The 20,632-nt window shown below is 46.9% G+C and overlaps 1 protein-coding gene across 1 annotated transcript in view; it reads left to right on the plus strand.

Annotated features, from left to right (window-relative positions):
- LOC101944632 (guanylate-binding protein 1-like) overlaps positions 1 to 20,632 on the plus strand; it is a 163,315-nt gene that overhangs the window by 63,900 nt on the left and 78,783 nt on the right. The window contains exon 5 of the mRNA XM_065574580.1: positions 16,664 to 16,863. Within this exon, the coding sequence (XP_065430652.1) occupies positions 16,664 to 16,863 (200 nt within the window). The remainder of the gene's footprint in view (positions 1 to 16,663; positions 16,864 to 20,632) is intronic.

A 20,632-nucleotide genomic window follows, 5' to 3' on the forward strand; every position in this document is an offset into this window, starting at 1 on the left:
TAAAGATGAGAGTTAGAATTGGTTAAATGGAATCAATTACATACAGTAATGGCAAAGTTCTTGGTTCAGGCTTGCAGCAGCGATGGAATAAACTGCAGGTTCAAATCAAGTCTCTGGAATACATCCCCCGCTGGGATGGGTCCTCAGTCCTTTGTTCAAAGCTTCAGCTCGTAGCAAAGTTCCTCCAGAGGTATGAAGCAGGATTGAAGACAAGATGGAGATGAGGCATCAGCCTTATATAGTCTTTTCCAGGTGTAAGAACACCTCTTTGTTCTTACTGTGGAAAATTACAACAAAATGGAGTCTGGAGTCACATGGGCCAGTCCCTGCATACTTTGCTGAGTTACAAGGCGTATCTGCCTTCTCTCAATGGGTTCATTGTATAGCTGATGGTCCTTAATGGGCCATCAAGCAGGCTAGGCAGAGCTAACACCAGTTTGTCTGGGATGTCACCCAGCAGCATAGCATAAGTTTGAAATACAGACAGTATAGAGCCAATATTCATAACTTCAACTACAAAAGTGATACACACATATAAACAGCATAATCATAACCAGTAAACCAGAACCTTGTCTTAGACACCCCATTTGATCCCCTTTATACAAGATTTGCGTGCCACTACAGGACCTTGGTTGCAACAATGATCTATATGGTCCCAGATTATATCAATAACGTCACACCCCCAACGCAAAATTGATGCAGGAAGGGATGACACAAACATCACTGACTGCATCCCAAGAGCTCCCCATCCTTGGGTTTATCTCACTATGGCTAGTATCGGGGTTAGGCACTATGGCTTAGCTGGCTAAAGAACAACAGAAATGGTTTATCAAAATTGTGTTCAACAACATGATTGAACCTCTTTACAAACAAGGTAAAACTTGGTTAGAACAATAGTGGATTGGATCTGCTCTGGCAGCATGGTTCCTGTATGTCTCATGTGACCTTGCCAAGAGCTAAAGAAAACAGCTACTTTATCCATACAAGCTCGGGCAAATGTTTGGAACCCAATTAACATTAAATAAATGCAGATATTAATGATGTTCATAGTACAGGAATCTTGGCATTTAGCCATGAAGGCAATATGGTAGTGTGCCTTAGTTTCCCTTCTCATACAGTACATTAGGTCTGGAATGTCTTTTCTCCTGTGAAAAGTTCCAATACTGTTTACAGGCATCAACTGTGAAACATTAGTATAGCAAAGCCTTTTAACATAAAGTGTGTTCTCATGTATTCCTTTTAACATGTTCAAGGGATTTTCCAACAGATTAGAAACATTGTACATTCTTACAGTTCTTGGTAATAGCAACACATCAGTTACAAAATTACCATTAGCATTAACAACAAATCCATTGCAAGTGTCCATCTACAATCATGGTTGTCATGCCACACCTTTGGCTCAATACCATTGGAGTTTGGGCATTTTAGGGTTAACCTGTGGCTTTCCTTTGCAAAATTCAGTTTTCTCTTTCCTCCTTGTCCTGCAGGATCACACCCTGATTTTTCTTGCTTAACAGAATTTACTGGCTGATGGGGTGGGCTCTCTGTGCTAACAGCTATTAGCAAGTCCTTCCCCTCCCAGCCAGACAAGTAATTTGCATTACCACAGACAGAAGCCAGTCCACCAGTTTTCATATCCTTAACTGTTATCATTTTCAAGGCTGGACTCTGTCTTAAAGAGATACCACACAAATCCAAAGAGTCTGAGGGTGAGAGTTTGCTTGCTCTCCCCTGCATCCTCAAGCATTTAGCCATAAAACTGTTCTGCTTTGAAACACCAGTAACCAAATCTGTTCTCAGACCCTGAAGCACAGACTGCTCACTTAAAGAATCAGAATGGAGACATTCCTGTTCCAACACCATTGTCTTCCCAACAAGCTGGCCACACACAGCCACTTGGTTATAGGGCTGCTCAACTTTCTTAACAGCTCTTACTCCATCTGAGACCTTCTCAAAGCTACCCACACTGGATCTTTCGAAAGGAAAGTCAGTGGATCCATTCACAACAGAAAATTTCTGGCTGTTAGGAACTGAAACTTCCTTGATTAAATTACTCTCACACCCTTCATTTGCAGGGAACTGCTTGCACAAATTACCATGAGGATTCCTTTCCCCAGGAGCTTTTTTAAGCAGCAAATCACCCCTCACAGAAATTCTGCCCTTACCCTCTTCACCTAGGGCTTGCTCTAAAGGAACACTTTTCTGAGCAACAACAGACTTTTTCTGGGTCTTACTTACATTCAGGATCTCCTTTGGCCCATCAGGCAGATTTCTACACAATCCCCTTTCAGGCAAACCCATAGACTTCCTAGATGAAAGGTTAGAAACATTTTCCTTTCCTTTGCCACACACAAGTTTAGGAATCCTTTCCTTCTTGCTACAAGTTTTCACACCATCAGTAGGTAACACAACCAAATCACCTGCATGCTCTCCGTGTGCCCCGGCTAGGGTATTACCCTGATTAGACAGTGTTGCTACACCCTTTACCAACCACACACTAGCAATAGGCAAAATACAAGCACCAGAATTGTCTGGTCTCTGGGATTTTGCTAAGACACTAACTGTATGCAACTTAGTTACAGTGCCATTCTCCCCAGCAGACACAGACTTAGGACCATTCCCTTCCTGGGCTTTAGTTGAATTTAGAACCAACTTTGAGACAACTGCACTAACCTCAACCATCACAGGCCGAAAGGCACCTTCTGTCTGCTCCACAGACAAAGAAGAGCTGGAGACACCTTTTTTACCAGACACATAGCTCGGGATTTCATTTCCCTTGTCCCAGCACACAGGGCTGTTCACAGACAACTGCTTGGAGACTGAGGTAGCTTCCTCCATAGGCAAGTCAATACCCCTGACAGACACAGGCACATTTCCTTCACTGTCACTATTCTCCACACAGGAAACAGGTAAGGTATAGGGACATTTATCTTCCACTATCCCTGCCTTCCCAAACTGCTGACTAGACAAAGCCATCAGCTTACAAGGCTGCCCAGGCTCCTCCAAACTTTTCCTGCCTTCCTCTCCTTTGTTCCAGCACACAGGGCTGATTACAGACAAAGACTGGGAGAGTGGGGCAGCTTCCTTACCAGGCACCTTGCCACTCCCAGCAGACAAACTGCTCTTTTTACTACACTGAGCCACTGCCAGCAAATCACAGTTACCCTTTTCAGATTCACTTTTACAAGCTGTACTAGCCACCAAAGCATCACCCATCAAAAATCCACCCTTTCCTTCCTCAGTTAGGGCTTCCACCTGACCATCCTCTTTAGTCTGCTCCAGAGAAACATTTTCCTGCCCAATAAGATTTTGCTGCTCTTGATTTAACTCCAGATTCACTTCTGAGACACTAGACCGACATTCAGAAACTTCATTTACCGACAAATAGCTCTTCTCAGACAAACCTTTGGAGCAACCCTCCCCAGGCAAATCATTGCCCACAATGGACACAGGTTTAAGATCATTCCTGTCCTGTGACTGACCACCTGGACTGAACAAAGCTTTAACATTTTCCCCAATCAAAAGATCCTTAGGCAATAACTTCCTTACACCAGCTATAACCTCATGCTTAGCACCATTCCATTCAAGGTGGATTCTGGCTAAAGGCACACGGACAGTAAACTCATAGAGGACTACAACATTCACACTCTGATTTGGTAAATAATCTTCCTCTTTGACAAGATCTGCTTTAACAAGAGTGATGTTAGAAGCCATAATTTGCCCTACACAGCTTTTACCATTGACTTTTACATTCTCTGTGAATCTTTCATTACCACTCCCATACAGAGCATTGGCACCAGTTATGGAGTCACCCTTTACTGAACACACAGTAAAAGCATTTACATAAAAGGTGGCAGAATTGGGGTACATTTGGTTACACCCAGACAACTGCTCAGAGTTATACAACATACCAACATTGTTATAAACTGGACTTTCAAGAGGATACAATTTCTGCTTTTCTTTCCTTGCTTTTCTGACTTGGAGCTGAAATCTTTGCACTTTTGCCTCAGCTTCTAGTTCCTGCAATCGAATTTCTGCCAGTCTTTGTTCATGTTCAAGTTGAAGTTTACTTGCTGCCTTTTGCTTTTCAATTGCTTCTGCCTTCTGATCACTGGCCATTAACAGATCTCTCAGTTCTTGATTTGTAGCTTTCTTTCTAAAGCTTATCCCCTTTTCTGAACACAAATCTTTCAGGGTTTTTTTGTCAAGGCCCTCATATGCTCTTTGCTCACCCATTGCAACTGCTCCTTAACCAACCAAACTCTCAATCCCAAAATTCAAATTTGGATAACGTGGGGTTCTGATCCAAAGCTTAATTGACCTGGTTCTGTGGATCCTAGCACGACTACGCCACTGTGACAATGCGGTTCTGGCGGAACCCAACTGAGAGTGCCAACTCAGGACAAATTGCTCAAATAGGGCAGTTACAGCTCAAGGCTGGGGTTTTTTCCACCTCTAAGGCAAACCAAACCAGCCAGACTAAGAGGACTTCAGTCTCACCCCACTGGCTAACTGCAAGTCTCACAAGCAATCTCCTTAGACACTCCAGTTTCCCAGTATTACCACCAGTACCACTCGTTATGGGGACAAATGGTTATGAAAACCAATACCCCAGTAAAAGAAAAAGGTTCTCCTGATCCCAAAGGACCAAGCCCCAGACCCAGGTCAATATACAAATCAGATCTTACCCACAAATCACGCTGTTGCCAATCCTTTAGAATCTAAAATCTAAAGGTTTATTCATAAAAGGAAAAAGATAAAGATGAGAGTTAGAATTGGTTAAATGGAATCAATTACATACAGTAATGGCAAAGTTCTTGGTTCAGGCTTGCAGCAGCGATGGAATAAACTGCAGGTTCAAATCAAGTCTCTGGAATACATCCCCCGCTGGGATGGGTCCTCAGTCCTTTGTTCAAAGCTTCAGCTCGTAGCAAAGTTCCTCCAGAGGTATGAAGCAGGATTGAAGACAAGATGGAGATGAGGCATCAGCCTTATATAGTCTTTTCCAGGTGTAAGAACACCTCTTTGTTCTTACTGTGGAAAATTACAACAAAATGGAGTCTGGAGTCACATGGGCCAGTCCCTGCATACTTTGCTGAGTTACAAGGCGTATCTGCCTTCTCTCAATGGGTTCATTGTATAGCTGATGGTCCTTAATGGGCCATCAAGCAGGCTAGGCAGAGCTAACACCAGTTTGTCTGGGATGTCACCCAGCAGCATAGCATAAGTTTGAAATACAGACAGTATAGAGCCAATATTCATAACTTCAACTACAAAAGTGATACACACATATAAACAGCATAATCATAACCAGTAAACCAGAACCTTGTCTTAGACACCCCATTTGATCCCCTTTATACAAGATTTGCGTGCCACTACAGGACCTTGGTTGCAACAATGATCTATATGGTCCCAGATTATATCAATAACGTCACACCCCCACTAGGTAACATAGCACTCAGTGATTTTTTTTTAAGCTCTTTAGTGATTTCAGCTTATAGTAGCCAATGGTGCACTATCGGCCGAACATGAAGTCAGCTCAGCAGTCTGCAACTAGACTCCTAATAGAATCAAAATTAGCTCTGATATTCAACAGTGGAGAGAGAAGAAGGTTCAATGGTGTTTCAGGCCCACACCACCAGATAAATATACCTGTCCCCAATCTCTCTCAATTCACTGGGTTTTGGAACCCACACCCCTTGTCTAGCAAGTGCTACTTAGTTAATGGTGAGTCCCTCTGTCATACAACAGTTCCACTAGCCTTGATTCACAGAATCAGGGTAACAACACTTTATTCTTCCTGCTCCAATAACAGAGAAACTGGGGATCCCACAGCAGCCAAAGTAACCACTTTGAGCTGCTGTGGGCTCATGCTAGGCGGGTGGATCTGTCTATGCAAACAAGATCAGCCCCTGAAGTTCTTTTGAACAACTCACCACAATTTACCACCTGATTTCAGTGTAGAGCTCATCCTGACTCTGCTTACATAACTAACAGTTTATTAGATAAGAAAAGAAAATGAGGGTTAATGAGAGGTTAAATCAGATAAAATATATGCACAGGTGAGTCACAGTTTGTAATTCCAAATGGTGGCAGTGATGTAATAAACTGCCAGTTTCCCAAGAGTCTTTTCATGGTACCCACATTGTCTCTGGGGCAGGGCCATCCTTAGGATTCATGGGGCCTTATGCAGTATTGTTAAACTGGTGCCCCTATGCCCAATGGCAGCCTGGGCTCGCATGTGTATTTTAGATATGGGAGGTCTTTTGAAGGATTTATTTTAAAAACTGTATGTCTGAAGATCCAAGCATTTAAGGCTAAAGATGAATACTCAGATTGTGCATCTAAAAATCGATGCAAGGATTTTTTAGAGATGTGATTTTATAATCTTCGGCAACACGCTAATGAAATATTTTTAAAGCAAATTTTAAACTAAGGTCCTGTAGACTAACATGTTCTTGAGTAAATGTTTAAAATGAAATAGACATGAGTTAAGAGGCAAGGTACTGTACATCTGGGGTCAGGCTTGGGTTATGGGGGTTTACAGGTGTCGTTTGCAAGGATGTAAAGATACATACATATCGCATAACCTACATAGACCCAGATTGGGGTGCAAGAGTTTTTAAAGTGTCAGTGGATAAGTGGGCTCGGGTACACCACCCATGGAATGAATAAGGAGTCCAAGTCAGTATCGGTGTAGGGGATAAGTACATGGGTGGGCTGCATCCCTTGGTCTGTCAGGGAAGGAAGTGGGTTATTTCCCTGGTCGGCGGTCTCGGTTACTCAGTGATGCACAACTGTTCTTGTCAGTAAATTCAGAAACTGACAGTATATACCTGGGCGTTGGCAAATGCCTTTTAAATAGCTTCATTACCACTTGAATGGCTCTTTAACACTTTCAGTGGTGTGCTAATAGGGCTAGCAGGCTGGAAGGCTTTTTCACTTTTAAGTACTAGATCCCTTCTGGAGGAAGATTCTCCAGGCTGCAGCAGCTAGCTTTGGTGGGAGCCTGCAGGAAGGGTTAGAATAGGGATAGTAAGAGGCGGGGGTGGATACTAAGGTGCCCCGAATTTTTGGGACACCAGGGGTGCCCCGAATTTTTGGGTGCCCTAAGCAGCTGTGTAGGCCTAAGGATGGCCCTGCTCTGGGGATCTCCACTTTGCATCTGGTACTCTTCCTTGTAAGAGTCCAAACCGTTCAGAGATGAAGGATCTTTCCTTGAATCCATACCTATAGCTTCTTCTCACAGCAATCAAGCTGCCAGTGTCCCTACCCGTGTGGGTTTTTCCTTTGACAGAAAGTGAGGAATGCTTTCTGAGTCTTTGACCTCTGTTCATCACACACAATGACCACTTGATTTGAAATTAGCACTTTTCTGTTAAAGTTCTTCATTTGCATTCCACAAGGCTTCTTTCTCATTTGATGGGTTAGTTAATTACAGGGGTATACACAATGTTAATGTTTGCTACTACTTTATAACAGGATCCAGATAAGTGAAAACAATGCAAGTAGCAGCCCACAAGTTTTCATACAATTTAAATACCAAATACACTCATACATTTAACACATGATCTATATAATATACAAGTGAATTGTCCCGGGGCTCTGACATGAGTTGGCACCTGGCCTGCCAACATCACAGAGGCATCAGAGCCATCTTGCCCTCAGCCTTGGGCAGACAGAAGTGTGGTTGTTGGACAGGGACCATTTTTATGAGATGACTCACTCCTCCTTGATGTCTGCTTTGACTGAAGGGGCTCGTACAGAGTAGAGATAAAAAACTTGCATCATTTTTGACCACGCCCTATCCATGGAAAGCTGTGTGTTAGACATGTTTCAGGAGTGTGGATTCCAGCAACACAATGTGCATTGGTGTACCTGTATTTATCCTGTGACAAACTGGCAACAGCAGCACATGCCCTCATGATCTCAAGGCTCAATGGGGTATGAAGGAGATCACTCATTGCAGGTGCCCACTTGTGGGTAGGCATGGGCTTGGAAGGCTCTCTTCTTTCCTGATGCTCCCTGTTGACAGCAAATCGAGCCCTGCAGTGCTTCAGCCCCCCAGTCAGGTCACACATTTCTGCCCATCCCTTTCAGGGTATATAAACAGTCCAGCAATGGAGTAGCTCTGTTGGTTAGGTGAGGGGTTCCAGATCTCCCCAGTGTCAAGGTCTTGAGCCTTCTGTCTTCAGATCCTTCTTTCCTCCAAATTCCCCTTTTCAGGGGTGGGCTTTCTGCACCCCCTATAGGTTAGCAGAGGAATCCAGGACCGCCCTCTCCACTGGCTTCTGAATCAGGGCCCAATGGTTGGCATCTAAGTCCTGCACCCCAATGAGACTGCTGCCTCATTTCCTCCTAGTGCCCCCTTTCCTAATAGATAAAGTACAATGTCAAATAACTGAAACCAAAGGTGTGACCCTAGGGAACACTGTATTCACCCTCTACACAAAACCGCAATAATATTTGTACAAAATATACTTTGTGAGATATCATATAAAAGCTAATGACATGCTGGTTATTAATATCAGTGTAAAATGCACATCAACCTTATAAGGGAAGTAATGAATTCCCTCGGGGTGATGTTACTAGGACATATTTAAGACAAAGACAGCTTAGCCTAGGTAGAAGTGCTAAACAGGTCTGTCCTAGGCCTGGTCTACACTGGAAAATTAGTTTGGTTTAACTATGTCAGTCAGGGATGTAAAAAATTCATACCCCTAAGCAGCATAGTTAAACCAACCCAAGTCCTTGTGTGGACAGCACTAGGTCGACAGAAACATTCTTTCATTGACCTAACTACTGCCTGTCCAGGAGATGGATTACCTGGAAGAGAGAGCCCCACCCATTGGCATAGGTAGTGTCTACACTGAAGTGCCACAGCGACACAGCTGTGCTGCTGTGGGGTTTTAAGTGTAGACAACCCCCTAGTTCTAGGAATGTGAGTTTACCTCATTTTACATATTAGCAGTAAATGAAGCTATAAAGCTAAACCAGAGGGGGTTATACTAATCCTGAACTTGAGAAACAGAGAATTAACAGGGCTCCTGCCTCCCAGAGAGACAAAGGAAACCTTCCTGACTTGTAAAACAAAGAAATCCCTTTGGGAATATAAGGAACAGAGAGAAACTCCATGTTTATCCTTCAGATTAAGAAGACAAAGAAACTAAGTGATTTGATCTCTGTGATGGCTCCTGTCCAGACTGGCCACTGAAATGCAGAAAGGAGATTGGCGCTGATGAGAAACCACTTTGAACAAAGCCTGTATCTTGCTAGATTAAATTTTAGACTTTTAGATGCATGTTTTCACTCTCATTTGCTTGTAGCCATTGTGACATTCGCCAGGGTTTAATCTGGACTGTTAGACAACTGTGTCCCCTTAATTCTCCAATCTGGGGTGCACCCCTGGCCCACTGACACTAGCCTACAGATATATATACAGAGGGCTATTCCCAGCCACTCAGGAATTGCGTAGAGGGCAACACCAGCAACTTCCCAGTCCCACCCTTGTATCCCATTACTGTACCTTCTTGTACTGTCCAGCTCTCTACTGGGCAATACAAGCTCATATTTTATCAAAGAAAATGATTATGCACCAGCCTTTTTGTTCCAGATTGAGTTTCCCCCACACTTCAATACAAAACACACTGGTTTAGATAAAACAATAAAACAAGTTTACTAACTACAAAAGGATAGATTTTAAGTGATTACAAGTGATAAGGCATAAAAGTCAGAATTGATTACAAAAGAAAATAACAAGATAAAACCACTAGCTAATTCCTAAACTTTTGCAAGCTAGATCAGATTCAAACATTTTTCTCACCCCACCAGATGCTGCAGGCAGTTCATAGTTCTCAGTTCACACACTGAATTTTCTTTCAGCCTGGGATCCCTCCCTCAGTTGAGAGTCCTTAGGTATTTATTGATGTCCTGAGTAGAGAGGTGGGAGGTGAAGAGGTGAGAAGAGGCAGCTAGAGACATTTCCCCCTCTTCTTATTCTCCAACCCCTTGTGCTGGAAAAATCCTTGTGGGGTCATGAGAGCAGTTAGTTCCATTGTGTATGTGAGCTCCAAACTGTCCTTTGGACGAGTTGTAAATTTCTTGCTTACACCCCTTCACCCATTGTTGAATGTCCAATTAAGCGGGTAATGGCTCTTTAGCACTTTGCTGGCATGCTAGTATGTCTTTGTCTCTGAGAAATTGACTTGTGGTTGTTACCCAGAATTACAACATATTTCAGTAACAATCATACAGTAAAATCTCATGACTCTACACACACCTTAATAGGACAGTGATGAGTTTTCAAATGATCCCTCACAAGGCATATTTTGTACAAAGTATGTCCTAACCATATAAAAGTGGTGAACATGGGTATAGGGTATCAGGGGGTAGCCGTGTTAGTCTGTATCTACAAAAAAAACAAGGAGTCTGGTGGCACCTTAAAGACTAACAGATTTATTTGGGCATAAGCTTTCGTGAGTAAAAACCTCACTTCTTCGGATGTGGCACCAGACTCCTTGTTGTTTTTATGGGTATAGGGTGTCACAGCCATCTCTACCTTTCTTTTTTTACTTGGTATCACTTAAACCAGCTCTTCTGTTAACAAATTTGTTCTACTTTTACTTTACACCAATGCAGTGCTGTGTTTGAAGGGAAGGGTGTATTCACCCCTGTTAAATTAACAAGCTGTGATATACTGACTCTTTAACAGAGCAGAAAACTCAATATCTTCTGTGAACACACCGTGCTAGGGGCCGGGCATTGCAGAGAAACATCTCTGAGGAGCTCAGGGCTGGAGTCCGCCTGGAGAGCCTTGAGGAGTTTGCTGATGAAGCAGACAGGCTAGTGTGGCAGGCAGGACCACTCGAGCACAAAGCAGCTGCTTAACCCCTTCCTTACTGGTGCAGGGTTAGTGTAGCCCATCAGAGAGGTTATCAGCAAGGCTGATCCACCGCTTGCAGCTAGTTCACATGCACAGCACAGTTTCTCATGGAACTGTTAGGATCATATTCAGCCCCCTTTGTGTGCTTTGCACTGGCTGCCTGTTAAGTGGTGGATTCAATGTAAATGAGTTTTAATGGTTTGTTAACCTTTGAATGGGTCTGGCCCGGACTCTATCTGAGACCCCATCCTGGAGCCTCCATCTGATGGGCGCCTGTGCTCACATACCACCCAGTGTTCAAGGGTTCCACTGTCATGGCTGAAGTCTGCAGGCAATCAAGTGTTTGCCATGGTGAAAGGCATGAGATTTGCTTCCTCTTGAAATCCAGCTCAGTCCATCTCTCTCCACTTTTAAAACATGTCCACACATTTATTTCTGGTAGAGATGTTTTTAAATTACTGCCGCAGTCTTGTTTTATTGTTTTTGTTTGTTTGTTTCACTTGGTAATTTTGTTGAGGGTCAGGAAGAACTTAGGAGTGAGCAAAATACAGGGAAGCAGGAGATGAAGGGGAAGCAGACACCGCAGAGAGCGCAGAGCCCCAGCTGGCACCAGGACGCCCACATGCACTAACAGTGGATGAGAAGATCATCCTGTTTCAGAGGAAGGGGCAGTGTGCTGGGCAGCAAACTCATCAATGTTCTTCTTTGACCCTCCAAGAGTGGGAGATGTGAATGAGAACCTAAGGACCTGGATGAGTTTTGTTGGTTTGGATTTGGAGGAGAGGCCAGATATTAGAAATGTTATGTAGGACATAGCAGCAAGATTTTAACATGGCCTGGATATATGAGTCTAGAGAGGACTGAGTGAAAGATAAGGCACAGGTTATATAGACCTGAATGACTGGGAATATGGTGCTATTGTCCACAGTAACAGAGAATGAGGAGAGAGGGGAGGGCCTGGAAGGAAAGACTGAGTGTTCTGCTCTGACTGCTGAGTTTGAGTTGAGACTGGATATCCACACTAGAGGTCAGAGAGACAGGCTGAGATTTTAGTTGAGACAGAGGGAGATGGGTCTGAAGCACAGCAGCGAACCTATGAATCACCAGCATAAAGATGATAGCTAAAGTCATGTGTTCAGAAAAGATCACCCAGAGATAGGATGTAGAGGGAGAAGAGGGGCAAGGATGGGGCCTGCAACCCCCACCAAAAACTAGAGGAATGATGAGGTGGATTCACTGAACAAAACTTGAAAGTATGATAGAGATGTAGGAAGAGACATGTGAGAGGACAGAGGCCTGGTCTACACTCAGAAGTTCCGTTAATTTAATTAAAAATGGCTTAAAACAATTTATATAAACCAGGGCAAACTCCTGCGTGGACACTCCTATATTGATTTAAAACTGTCTTGTATAAGTTTAAATCAATTTGAGTGTCTACTTTCACTAGTTTAACTAAACTAGTTTAAAAACGTGCATTTAGTTAAACCAGTGCAACATTTTGTGTAGCGCTGGCAAGAGTCATGAAAGCGGAGAAAAGACAAGATTTCAAGAAGCATATGGTTTATAGTATTGAAGGCAGCTGATAGGTTGAGGAGGATGAGGGTGTAGCAGAGGCCCTGAAGGGATCACTAGAAATCTTAGGCCTGGTCTCCACTAGGAAATTAGGCAAGTATAATTGTGTGAAAAATCTACACCCCTGAGCGACACAGTTAAACCAACCTAATCCCCAGTGTAGAATGCGCTAGGTCGACAGGAGAAGGCCTCCTGTTTGCGTAGGTAGTGTCTTCACTGAAGTGCTATAGCAGTGCTGCTGTAGTGGTTTATGTGTAGACATAGCCTTAATGAGAGTCATAGGCACTGAATCCGTGGGTGCTCCGGGGCTGGAGCACCAACAGGGGGAAATTAGCAGGTGCTCAGCACCCACCGGCAGCCAAGCTCCCCCTTCTGCCCCCACTCACACAGCGCCTCTCGGCCACCGGCGGCCCTGCTAACCAACTCCTCCCACCTCCCTCCCAGCATCTCCAGGATGCTCTAGGAGGGAGGGGGAGGAGCAGGGACGGGTCGTGCTTGGGGGAGGAAGCTGGGAATAGGTGGGGCAGGAGCAGGATGAGATGAAGCTGGGGCAGGGACTTGGGGGAAGGAGTGGAATGGGGGTGGGTCAGAGGCTTGGAGGAAGGTGTAGACTGGGGACAGGTCCAGGGGTGGAGGGGGGATGTTGAGTACCCCTCAGCTAAAGGGGAAGTCGGTGCCTATGGTGAGAGGGATTTCAATGGAGAACAGGGGGTAGAAAGGAGAGAGGAGGGATCTAGAATGGAACTGGTGGAAAGGAATTCTAGACAGCAGGCACAAACGGTGCCATTGATGTGTTTGGAGATGATGAGAGATTGGGAATGAGGGCAATGTGGGATCGAAGGTGGCCTTTGTTAAGATGGGAAAGACCAGAGCATGCTTTCACTGGGAAGAGAAGAAACCTAATGGGAGTGAGAGGTTGAGGAAAAGAGTGTAAAGGGGGATAAGAATAGGTTGAGGGAGGTTACAAGATAGGAGGGAGGGGGTCACTGAGGGATATTTGATTGACTGGTGGAGGATAGATCATGTGATGAACCTTTGTATCCTGTAGTTATATACTTTTTAAAACATTTATCAGTGCAACATGACATGGAACCACAGAGGTCTGAATTGCAAACAGAAATAATCAGAATATGTTTTTAATTTTCTAAGGGGATGTGACAGGGTTGACTCTGAGTACCTCCAGGCACGGCGCAGTGGTTCTCTCACCTTCTTGTGGCTGGGCATGGCGTAGCATTCTCTCCTCATCAGGCATCTGCCAACAGTCCCTCTGATGGGCTGCCTCTTCCTGTGATATGCCCCTCCGGTCAGGTCACTTTAAACTCTCCCCTTAGAATAATTCAACCATAAAGTTAGAAGGGACTTCAGTGGTCATCTAGTCTAACCTCCTGCCAAGATGCAGGATTTGTTGACTTAAACCATCCAGGACAGATGGGTCCAGCCTTCTTTTGAAAGCATCCAGTGAAGGAGCTTCCACAACCTCCCCAGGCAGTCTGCTCCATTGTCCTACCGTTCTTTAGAGTTAGCAAGCTTTTCCTGAGATTTAATCTAAATCTGCTGTGTTGTAGTTTGAACCCATTGCTTCTTGTCCTGCCCTCTGTTGCAAGACAGAGCAACTTTTCTCCATCTTTCTTATAGCAGCTGTAGAGGAAAAATTGACCAAGCCTAAGCTTTGGCCTAAATAGCTGAATAAATGGCCATGAGACAAAAGTGGCCATGGGGAGTGGAAAATGTTGAGCAGTGGAAATTTTAAGCAACCATTTAAGTAACTGCCTTAGCTAGAAAAATGTAACCACATCAGTAGTGTTAGAAAGGCTGTTAAACCACAAAAGGAACACTTGTGAATAACAGGAAAGCTTGCTAGAAGTACACCCGTGAATAACAGGAAAAGCTTGTTTTGCTATTCTCCCTTATAAGGAAACCTGTTTTGATGTATTACATGTAACCGTTTGTGGGTTTAAGCTATATAAGCATTCAGTGTGCCGTGCTTGGGGTGGCAGTTTTTCTGGCTGTCACCCCTGCATGCAGGCTTGCAATAAAGTGGCCTCAGGCTGATCTGAACTAAACACAATGCATGGTCATTTTTCCACCACACAGCCTTTCAAATACTTAAAGGTGGTGATCATGTCATCCTTTAATCTCCTCTTTTCCAACTAAACACAGTTCCTTCAGCCTTTGTTCAGATGGTTTGCATTCCATCCCTTCGATCATCTTTGTCGCTTGCCTCTGGATCCTTTCCAGTTTCTCTACAGCCTTTTTATACAGCAGTGACCAAAATTGGACACACTACTCCAGCTGAGGCCTCACCAGTGCCAAGTAGACTGGTACTGTCACCTCCCCTGACTTGCATGCTGGGTCTCTGTTAATGCAACCTAAAATTGTGTTTCTTCTTTTTGCAACAGCATCATATGGCTGACTCAGGTTGAGGTTGTGATCCACCACAACTCCTAGATCCTTCTCAAGAGTGCTGCTGCCAAGCCAGTTATCCTCCACTCTGTATTTGTGCATTTGGTTTTTCTTCCCTAAGTGTAGCACCGTCCATTTGTCTTTGCTGAATTTCATTTTGTTGACTATAGCCCAGTTCTCCAGTTTATCAAGATCCCTCTGTATTTTAGCTCTATCCTCCATGGTGTTGTCAACCCCCCTCTAGTTTGTGTCATCTTCAAATTTGATCAGTATGCTCTCTATACCTACATCCAATTCATTAATAAAGATGTTAAACAAAACTGGAGCCAGAACGAATCCCTATGGATCCCCACTTGTGACCTCCCTCCAATCTGACATCATTCCATGATGGCATCCTTCCAGGGCAGCCAGTGAACAGAAACAAGGGGAATTAACACAAACACATCTTTCCAAAGTTGGGTCCAAGGCTCTCTTCCTGTCAGGCTGTGGCCCTAAACTGAGTTCACAGGCAATAGAGGGGAGTTGTTCTCTTTCTAGAAGAATCAGCATCTGGCCTCCCTTCCCTCATCAGGCAGAGGTCATCTTGACAGCTCCAGCTTCAGTCAGACAGCCTCTCTCCAAGAACTGAGGTTTGCTCTGCTCCCTAGTTCTTTCTCTTCAGCTCTCCCTCCAATCCTGATATCCCTCACAGGTGTGATGGTGCAGAACCACCTGAGCCCGCATTAGCCCTTTAACTCTGTGTTTCTCAGTGTGGTGTTTGCAAAGCCCATCACAGAAAGGAAGATGTTAAATGACTTGCCCACATCAAGACTGTTTTGAAGACCTGCTGGACAGTTATTTGTATTGGGGCTGTGATGGGATATTGCCCTTTGGGGGCAGATTTATTTCTATGTAATATAAATATTGAAAACTGGCTGGTGGGACCCAGTGAAATAAGGGGAGAAGCTGGGATCCATTTCCTGGCTCAGTCTCAGAGTCCTCTCTTCCATCACTAACCAGATCCAGGACAGTTGTGAGGCACTGACCCCAGCAGAGGAGTGTTGGAGACCTGCTGTTCAGGGTACACAGCAGTGGGGTGTCTACTGGCCACAGCTAAGGTCAAAAAGAAGTCTAGGTGATGCTGGAAATACCCCTCTTTATTCAAAGCAAACAAGTCAAGCAATAAACTGCGTATCCGTGTCCGAGTTGGGTATGGGCAGGGGTGAGCTCCAGGGGTGAAGAAACATCTAGGGGAAATCCTGGCCCCAGTGACGTCAATGTCAAAACTCCCACTCATGTCAAAGGGGCCAGGATTTCACTCCTAGTTCATAGTTGGGATTAATGTTCCATCAGGGAGTCCTAATCAGTCTCTCCCACTCTCTGAATAGTCAAACACTCTGTGACGGAGCTTTCCCTTCCCTCAGGAAGCCCCTTGTCTCACTAGATGGTCGTGAGATTTCCCAGCTCCCTCTATGTCTTTAGGGGTGGGTCATCTTGTGTCTTCAGAAAAGATCATTAATGCCTTCCTGACCTGGCCTGGATGCAGTGTGGGGTTTGTATATGCCACCACAGGGCCCAGGTAGTAGGGGGGGAAGGGGAGTGTGTGTGTGTTGCAGCTGCCACTGGTGCCCAGTCTGCGAGAGGAAGGGGTGGTCATTGGTGCACAGGGAATGACAGACTTGCCCTGGCTTCATGGGAGGCCTTCCAAAGCACAGGGTGCAACACACACTCCATGCACGGCTGGGACTGGCCATACTGCTTTACTCCTGGCCTCTGTCTCTAGCCATCCCACTTGAACCTGTCTGGATTCCTTAGCTGCCTGTTCAGCTTTGTGTCTGAGCTCTCTGAGCACATAAAGGTGAAAGCTGATAAGGGGGAGGAGGAGGATTCTGCTCTCGACACAGAGTACATCAGCTTCTTCCCAAACTTCATCTGGACCGTGCGGGACTTCACCCCTGACCTTGAGATTGATGGGAAGGCGGTGACGGAGGATGAGTATCTGGAGAGAGCGCTGATGCTGAAGAAGGGTAAGTGCTCTGCGGGGCTCGGGACAGAACTGCTGGCAAGGGAATCAGAAGGCACGGTACCACTGGCTCTGCAAGAGGGGAGGGAGAGGTGATGGAACCACTCGAGGTTGATGGTCCTTTCACCTATACCAGGTCAGGGAAAAACTATGGTTTGTATAATTGTGCTATAATAAAGATGGTTCAGTTGTGAAAGTTGAGATCCTGTATAAAAATTGTCCCCACTGAAAACTGGGCTGTGGATTGCGAAAAAATAGTTTTCATATGATGGTGTCATGAGTGTTTGAAGCTCTCACATAGGTAGACTGTGAACTGTGTTAAACCATTTCTCAACTGGTGTAATACCTTTTATCTGTATATCTGAGTAGCTGTGGCAGATGGTACACGTATATGCAATACTGATTAACTTCCTACCAAGATACCTCATCATTTGTAAACTCAGACACCTGTGGTGAAAACTTACAAGCATTTAAACCTTCATCAATTTAAAGGGACTGAAAGAGGCATTTCAACATTCTGTAGTTAAACACCTTTTGAGATCACTTCAAAAATAAGCTTCCATATCTTTAAAATTATTGGAGCAATTTTTGTTGATAACAAGCTTGATGTTTGTATGATGACTGGTCATCAGCAAGGAGTGAATTTGGCATGTCTAGTTCTAGACACATGAGCCTTTGTAGTTTGACCTAAAGGGCCAGGTTGTTAGTTTGGAGGCAGTACATAGGAACAGAGAACATAGGTCTATGTCATCAAGTCTAGTCCCTGGCCATCTCAGGAAACCTTATCCTATAATCTGTGACAGACCCAGACCAGTGGGGTACAGGAGTCTGGTAGAGGGCAAATATACTGGTCACTGGATGAGTAGTTTTCTGTTCCCTGAGTGACTAGACCTATTGGGATACAGGAAGTGGGCGGGCGAAGCCCGCCCACTGTTAAAGGATCCCCCCCAGCCTAAATGGGGGGTCCACAGGACCTGGAGACCAAAAAATTATGGGGGACAACTAATAAAAAAACAGGGACAGGAGTGAGGTCAAAGGGTCAAATGAAGCGAACCAGACAGGGACACCGAGCAGAGAACCCCGGACAGCGCCCAATGCTCCTCGAAGGCGTCAAGGGAGCCAGTGGACGCAGCCCAGAGGAACTCTGCCCGGATACGTGAAAGAACGGAGGATCTGAAATACGCCCCACAGTCACAGGAAACTCCATCGGCCAACCTCCTCACTCTGGTTTTATAGATGGCCAGTTTTGCTAGGGCCAGAAGGAGGTTGACCAGGAGGTCCCACGACTTTGTGGGGCGACGGATAGGGAGTGCATAAATAAAAAGGTGAGGGGGAAAAGTGCAACCAAAACCTTAACAAAATATCCGTGAGGAGCCGGAATAGGGGCTGTAGCCTGGCGCACTCCAGGTAAACATGCGCCAGGGTCTCCCTCACGCCGCAAAAGGGGCAGGTGTCTGGGATAGGGGTAAACCGCGCCAAGTACATGCCCGTGCTCACTGCTCCGTGAAGGAGACGCCAACTGATGTCCCCGGTGGGCTTCGGGATCAGAGCAGAATAAAGGCTGGCCCACCGGGGCTCCTCACCCTCCAGAGGTGGCAGAAGGTCCTGTCACTTTGTATCGGGGCGGGACGCAAGGGTGAGGACATGAAGAACATGGAGCACGAGCATGTATAGATGTTTCCTTGGCGCGGTCTGGAACTGAACCGGCTGCAGATGGTGCAGCTGGCTCATGGCGAATGGACGGGGAGGGGGCTGGTTGGGTCCACGGGGCAGGGGCCCGATGAAAAAGTCTGGAGGGCTCGGAGTGGAGGGTGGGCGGGACGTGCCCTCTCGCAGGACCCGGTCGAGATAGTCCCGAGCAGCGGGGGGCAAAGCGGCCCTCACCTCCTGAAGTACGCGCTGGGGAGTACGAGGTCTGGAGAGCCCCATGCGCTGAGCGAGCGTCAGGGGATCCAGCCAGTCTCCCCGGTCGTAGTCCAGGAGGTCTCCGACTTTGGTGACTTCTGCTAGGACCAACCTCTGGTGTACCATGGGGGACTCCACCACCTGCACAAGGAGCTGGGGGTTGTGTAGCAGGGGCTCCGTGAGGAGATCTGTCCCCACGGTGGCCGCCACGGACCTGGTCCTGAAAACAGTTTCCAGGTCCGGAGGAGGTCCTGGTAGAAGACCGGCAGCTCGGAGAGGCCTCGCGGAAGACCTCTTGGATGGAGACAAAGGAGCTGCCGGTCATATCGGAGCCCTCGGAAGCGGTGCAGGAAGGCGTGCGCCAATACGCTCCATGCCGGACTACCTGCACCATAAAGGAGCCTCTGCAGGGCCTGGAGGCGGAAGATGTGGACCTGAGCGTGCAGACACTCCAGGCCCTGCCCTCCCTCCTCCAGGGGTAGATGGAGAACCCCCGCAGAGACCCAGTGCAGTCCTGACCAAAAGAACTCCAGAATCAACGTCCGGAGGGTGGTCAGGAAGCCCGGGGCTGGGACCAGGGTGTTGAGCCGGTACCAGAGCATGGACAGGACTAGTTGATTGAGCACCAGTGCTCTCCCTCGAAGGGAGAGACACCGGAGTAGTCCTGTCCATTTCTGGAGCTGCTCCGACACTCTGCCCTCTAAACCTAGCCAGTTCTCCGGTGGAGACGGATGCGTGGCAGAAAGGTAAACGCCGAGATAGAGCAGCGGACCCGTGCTCCACCGGATGGCCTGAAGCGCGGGTGGGAGGGAGCTCGCCGGCCACCCGTCTCCGACCACCAGGCCAGAGCTCTTGACCCAGTTAACCCGGGCAGAGGAGGCCGCCGAATAGATGGTCTGGCAAGCCTCCACCCGCACCAAGTCGCCCGGGTCCTGGACCATGAGAAGCACGTCGTCAGCGTACGCCGACAGGACCAGCCGCAGCTCCGGCTCCCACAGCACCAACCCTGCCAACCTCCTACGGAGGAGACAGAGGAAGGGCTCGATCGCCAGAGCATACAGCTGGCCCGAGAGGGGGCACCCTTGATGTACTCGTCGCCCGAAGCTGACCGGTTCGGTCAGGGTCCAGTTGAGCCTGACCAAACACTCTGCGGAGGGGTACAGCACCTGGAGAAAACCCACAAACTGGAGCCCGAAGCCAAACACTTGCAGAGTGCCCAGGAGATACCCGTGGTCCACCCTGTCGAACGCCTTCTCCTGATCCAGGGACAGGAGGGCAAACGACAGACCATCCCTGCACCCGAGTTCCAAGAGGTCCCGGACCAGATACAAGTTGTCGAAGATGGTGTGGCCCGGGATGGTGTAGGTCTGGTCTGGGTGGATCACTGTCTGCCAACACGGACCCTAGCTGCAGCGAGATGGCCATTATAGTCCGTGCTGAGGAGCGAGATGGGACGCCAATTCCGTAAATCGCGGAGGTCCCCCTTCTTCGGCAATCAGGTCAGCATGGCTCGCCTGCACGAAAGAGGGAGGACCCCGCCCTGCAAGGACTCGGCCCAGACGGTGACAAGGTCCGGGCCGAGGACATCCCAAAACACGCGGTAGAACTCCACGGTCAGCCCGTCCATGCCCGGAGATTTATTGGTGGGCATGCGGTGGAGGGCTTCCGAGAACTCGGCCAGAGTGAGAGGCAGCTCCAGCCGGTCTCGGTCGCCCGCGCTGAGCATTGGGAGTTCATCCCAGAGCATTCTGCAAGCGTTAGGATCGGTCGGATCTGGGGAGAAAAGGCCTGCGTAGAAGGCCCTGGCCCTCCCGCACATTTCCGCCGGATCCGTGAGGGGGGTGCCATCCTCTGCTAGAAGGCAGGTG

The sequence above is a fragment of the Chrysemys picta genome, chromosome 20, assembly GCF_011386835.1.
Source record: "Chrysemys picta bellii isolate R12L10 chromosome 20, ASM1138683v2, whole genome shotgun sequence".
Lineage (NCBI taxonomy): Eukaryota > Metazoa > Chordata > Testudines > Emydidae > Chrysemys > Chrysemys picta.